A 5,795-nucleotide genomic window follows, 5' to 3' on the forward strand; every position below is an offset into this window, starting at 1 on the left:
TCTTTCCTTCAATTCGTCAAAGGTCTTGGCGAGATACACGTAAATATCCAAAACTTTTGCATGTGCCTCCAGTTTCTTAAACTGTTCAATTGCGTTCTCCAACATCGGTATGGATTTCAGAAGACCTATAATCTTCATACCCTTGCTATCTGCTGCTGCCACCAAGCACTTAACAAATATAAAATCGGTCTTGGCGCGATCATAGATGCCGCCATTAATACAGATGATTTCCATGCAATTCTTAATTGCTTGGAAAGCTTTCTGTATCAAACCCATTCTGAGCAGCACTTGCGCTAGCACCATATCAACCATTGCATGTTCATACTCCAGATACGCCGAGGCAGCTAACACCGAGGCACGCATAAGCAGTTCTATAGTTTGTGATGACATGCAATCCACTGAGATGGCCTTCAGGACCAGCACACGTATGTTTGTTAAAATGTCCAAATTACTCGTTTCCAGCAGTTTGTGCAGTAGGCGACGTGCCACATTAAAATAACGTTTTGCCACCAATACAGTGGCGCGCTGCAGATTGCCGTCATTTTTGTCCAGCAAATAAAGTTGACAGCAAGCTTTTAATGCTTCCTGCCAACGACAACGATAGATGCATTGCTGTATTTTTATATGGCATTCACTAATCATCCATTGAGCTGCGTGCGGATAGCGTGGAAAACGTTTGCGCGCATTATGCAACACCACAGCACTTAAGTGGTGTTCTCCTTGTATGTTCAACCAAAGTGCCAGGCTTGATAGAACCTTACAGACACTCTCCGAATTGCTCACATCACCAAATACCCAGGTTTTCTTTAAGTTGAGCAGCAACTGCGCATACATAGCAGACATTTCGTAGCGTCCATATAGACACCAAAGTGCTGAACGCAGTGCTAACGAATCGGAAACATGTTCCAAAATGTAATTTTTACTATTAAGTTCATCACTCTTCAAGAGTAGTTCGAAGAGATCCAGAGGCATGTAACCGCACTGTGCTCCAAATTTAACTACGAATTGTATGGCCAAGGAAAGAGATTGCATTAAGCCGGGATCTTGTATGTCAGGTAAACTCTTCTCGAAGGGATACATTCGATGGCTGTTTAGTAGGCAATACCAAGCATTTGCAAGATCTAAACAACGTTTATCACCACATTCCTGTGCTAACATAATACATTCACGTAGTGCACTTAAAGCTTCGCGTTTATGATCGAAGCTGGCGTGTAGGACGGCGAGATTAATGCTGAAGTACTGAAAACCCTAGAGTGCAAAAAAAATATAATATTTAATATAGAATCCAATTAAATTTAAAAAATTGTGTGTGTCCACTACGCATACCTTCTGCTCATATTGATTCGTCATTTGTAAGGGACTGCGATCGAAGGAACGATGTAGTGCATCCATAGCACCAAAGAAATCACGCAATCTCAACTGATTCATGTAGCCCAAAAAGTATGCTTTGGAGTTCAATGGATTATCTTGCACGATTTCACCCAGTTTGGTTTGCAGTTCTATGGGTGGCAAAGCGCGTAGCTCATTACTTTCCAATAGATTACACTGTTGAGTAACAAAGAGATCAGCCTGTTTGGGTGACCACTTGCTATGTGGATTGCGATCTTGATGTACAGTGTCAGTGTCTAAGGCGCACTCATCGATAGTAGCTTCAGCATTTGTAGTTTTATTATTAGAATTAGTTGTACTCTCCGCAATATTCATTTGCCCAGCAGCTTTACGTGGACCAATAGCTAAACTCCGTATTCCTAAAAATAAATTAATTACAATAATTATAAGCTTAGTATAAAACATAATTGAAAGTTAAGAAAACCTTTTTCATAATAGATGCAAATATTTTTGTAGAGTGCCATCATCTCTGGGAATGACATACGCTCCATAACAACACCTACTCTGCGTATGTACAAGCCAACTATGCTGAATTGACAGACGCCAACTTCCTCTGCAAGCATTTTCTCTATATTCTGCAGCTCAGCAAAATCAAAGAGCACTTCTATGCCGTTCGAGAATAATTCAGCCATGCTCTTCTCGAAGCAGTCCAGATGCACGACATCGATTTTGTAACGTGGCGAGGTGAGTAAATTGTGTAGGTCGTTGTATGTCATGTCAGGATATTGTATGAGCTTCAAGAGTAGCATACAAAAATTGCGTCTCGATTGTGGAAGGAATTGATAACCCGAATCGTTGGCAGTACGCTTGGACTAAGCAATAGATTAAGATTATTTTGATTGAGATTACACTTAAATCTATTGCATAACAATACTTACTTTGATATAATTCTGCACCAACATAACGACGGCCACTTTGTGTGGTGTTGGAGTTTCAATTCTTGGTGGTGGCACAGATGGTCCACGCGGATCCAAAGCATCCAGCTCTTCAAAGTGGCTCATTTTGTAATTCCAAATTAATATCCTTTAGATTCTGTTACTTTTATTAATAAGTTTTTAGTTACATTTGTTATTTTATATTGTAAACAAATCAAACCGGCCTTCGACAAAACAAAATTTTCAAAATAAACCAACCAAATGAAGTTCGAACGCATAGGGCGTACCAATAATTTTTTACCACATCACATACATATTCCAAAGTGGTACGGTACGATATAATATTTTACGATATGCGGTACTTACGGTATATAGGAATATCGCTTTTATAATGAAAATATTTGCAATTTTCTACTAAATAATTATATATATATGAATTATATATAGAATTATATATATATGTCTATAGTTAGTTTAATTAAAAAAGTATATATATGCATATATTGGAAAAATAATCAAATCGAAATGAGACTTTATAATATAATTAATAACGCTTTATTGGTAATAACATATCATATATGTTTTATTTTTTTTTATCAAAAATATAAGCGATTATGATATTAGATTTTTTAGTAACATTTCACGCTGATTGTATTCTTAACGAAACATATGAACAAAAGTTTAAGGTAGCATATATGTATTTTTATATTTGAATCAATTAAGTTCTGTTTTATTAGGTGATAATATAAATTTTATTTGATTAAGGTCACTAATGAAATTAATTAACCATAGAGCTTTCGTGCCGTTTAACTTAGTTATAAATAAATTAAGAGAAATTTCACCAAAAATGTCGAATACAATATTGCAAAAAATATGTTTCTTAAATAAATATTAGAAATAATTTCAAGACCACTAGTGATGGGTATTTGGCAATACTCAAAACAGCAGTATGGTCAGCCAAAGTTACAATACAAATAATATAAAAAAATGTTTGCTGTTCACTCACTATTTATCGAAATCTCTCTAACAAAATAAAATAGTTTCTATTAAGTAAAATAGTCACTACTGTCATAACTGACCTCTCTAACAAAATACAATCGTTTGATACAGCTCTTTCACATGCTTAAATCAAATATTAACATTAATAGTTTTAGCTGTAGTGGAAACATGTCAGTACTCACTTATCGTAAGTGAAAGCAGGGTATGAATACCGTTTGAAATAATTTGGTAGCACTGTCGCATGCTGTCAGAGTCTCAAATTTTGTTTGTCCCACTACTTCCCGGCAGGTTTATTTTGTTTGTCGTATAAGTGAAGTAAAAATGAATAATTCTCTGAACGTTGTGGTAAAATCATTTAACTTTACACCAATACACTAAAAGAAAATAATGGTATTCAAATAATGTACTCCACAGGCTTTATCCATGTTAACAGACAGAAGCAGCGATTTGCGACGGTTGCAAGATGAAAAAGAGATCAACGAAATATTGGATGTTATTTTTGCCAGCTCCAGTTCGAGTTCTTCAGAGGAATCCGATTTTGAACAAGATATCGAAAAAAACAGCTTTGAAATCACAATTGCGGATATGAGCGATGAGGAGTTTAAACGCCAATTTAAAATTGAACGAAAAACGGCGGAAAAAATCATATGTAATTACGTGCGCACATAAACAAATTCAATATATAATAATAATAATATATTTTTCAGCGAGATTTTCACAATCTAAGTTTTTGCCCAATCAGATAAATGGTGGAAGAAATCGCATCGGTGATAGAAAGTCAGTTTTTATGTATGTCTGGTATGTTATTAGCACGGTGAGTTATAGGGAATTATCAGGCTTGTTTGGTGTGTCTGCCTCGGTCGCATGGTGTACCGTTCGTTCTGTTACAGAATTCCTAATTTCAATAAGTCACGAATTTGTGAATTGGCCTCGAGGAAAGGCTGCAATTGAGTCTATGGAAAAGTTTCAAAATATACAAAACATACCAGGCGTGATTGGTGCAATAGATGTTATCTACATTCCTATCAGAGCTCCAAAGTTGCATAAAGGAGATTATTTAAATCATAAAAATAAATATAGTATCGCATTGCAAGCTGTTGTAGATGCCGATAAAAAGTTTATCGATATTACTTGCGGGGAGCCGGGATGTTTACGTGGCCAGGGTGTTTTAGAAAAATCTAACTTAGACAAACGTGCAAAGGAGCATTATGATGAATTATTTCCTAATTCATCTTTTGTTATAGGAGATTCTGCTTATTCGAGTACAAATTGGCTTGTGCCACCATTCAAGAACAACGAGCTTTTAAGTGTGTCTCACAAAAAATTCAATGAAAAACATTCACAGACACGCATTGTAGTGGAGAATGCATTCGAGTTGCTTAAAACTCGCTTCCAAAGACTATCCAAATTCACGGAACAAACTAATTTGCCTGTAATAACCAACATAGTGGCTAGCACTTGTGTTTTGCATAATATTTGCTTATCTATGAATGATTTTTGGGAACCCACTGAGGTGAATTGCTCCAAAGAAAATGATGAAAGTGATGAAGACTGTGAGGAAGAACAGGAAGAGTTCGAAGAACAGGAAAATGAATTGAAGAATTCAATCAATCGGAGAGATCAACTTTTTAAATATTTAAAGAAAGAAAAAATTATTTAATTTATTTTTAACAAAAAAGATATTCATAATAATTTCTGTTTATATAAATAATTATTTAATAACATGTAGCCTTAGTCTTAAGATGTAAGCTCGATTAGTTGTGTAAACATTTTATAAGTTAAATTACATTTTGTAATTATAATTACAATTTTATACATTTTGTTATAGAATTAATTATTTTGCAATGTCAATAAAGAATATATTTTAGTAGAAATATGTTAACAGGAAGACAAGCAATAATCATTTTAATATTAAAAAGTTAGAGTGACTGAAGTAAAGTCAAGTAAATAATCTTTTTACCATGAAACATATAAAACATAATATAGCGATTCTATGTGGACAGATCGGCATTAGTCAAGGGTCCTCCTTTCGTTATGAAATATATCCTGGAACATACTTATGCTCAGTTCTTAGTAAAAGGATAGTAAGCATATAAAATAAAGGACGTAAAAATAGAAAAAAGTACAGAAAGTTTATTATATCATATGTTATCTGATAAATCTCTGTTTAAAAAAAACTAAAATACATAATACTTATTGGCCACTAACACAGCATTAGCTCAACACTTGCTAGACTTTGGCAAGATCAATTTATATACTTACTTTTTTATTTATGTACACAATTCGTAAATAATACGTATTTGGATTCAAATATTGAAATCTGGATAAAGTTTAGCCAGTACAGACGCTTAGATTGACAGTAAGAGGATGGTAAAAGGCTGACCCTCCTTATCTTATATTAAATTCTTGCACGGAAAATAAAATGAATTAAAGTATGTATTTGAATTACATAGTTAATCTATTCTAAATGTAGAACCTCTGACTTAATACACAGAAACGAATCAGAGGATTCTGGATTAATATCTGTCTTTA

General features: G+C 34.3%; 2 protein-coding genes across 2 annotated transcripts; one reads left to right on the top strand and one right to left on the bottom strand.

Annotated features, from left to right (window-relative positions):
• Positions 1–3: 3 nt before the first annotated feature.
• LOC119682425 (anaphase-promoting complex subunit 5-like) lies at positions 4–2,483 on the bottom strand (the record flags this gene model as incomplete). Its single annotated transcript, XM_038095904.1, has 4 exons — positions 2,268–2,483; positions 1,814–2,201; positions 1,327–1,748; positions 4–1,248 (listed from the first exon to the last, which is right to left on the bottom strand). Coding segments are annotated over exons 1-4 (2,178 nt in total), but the record flags the coding sequence as incomplete, so codon positions are not given.
• Positions 2,484–3,523: 1,040 nt separating this feature from the next.
• Positions 3,524–5,011, top strand: LOC119669374 (putative nuclease HARBI1). The gene is made up of 3 exons (XM_038079234.1): positions 3,524–3,608; positions 3,678–3,912; positions 3,971–5,011. Exons 1-3 carry the CDS (start codon positions 3,585–3,587, stop codon positions 4,921–4,923), a joined length of 1,212 nt encoding a protein of 403 aa, XP_037935162.1. The 5' UTR covers positions 3,524–3,584; the 3' UTR covers positions 4,924–5,011.
• Positions 5,012–5,795: the final 784 nt, after the last annotated feature.

The sequence above is a fragment of the Teleopsis dalmanni genome, chromosome 1, assembly GCF_002237135.1.
Source record: "Teleopsis dalmanni isolate 2A chromosome 1, ASM223713v2, whole genome shotgun sequence".
NCBI lineage: Eukaryota > Metazoa > Arthropoda > Insecta > Diptera > Diopsidae > Teleopsis > Teleopsis dalmanni.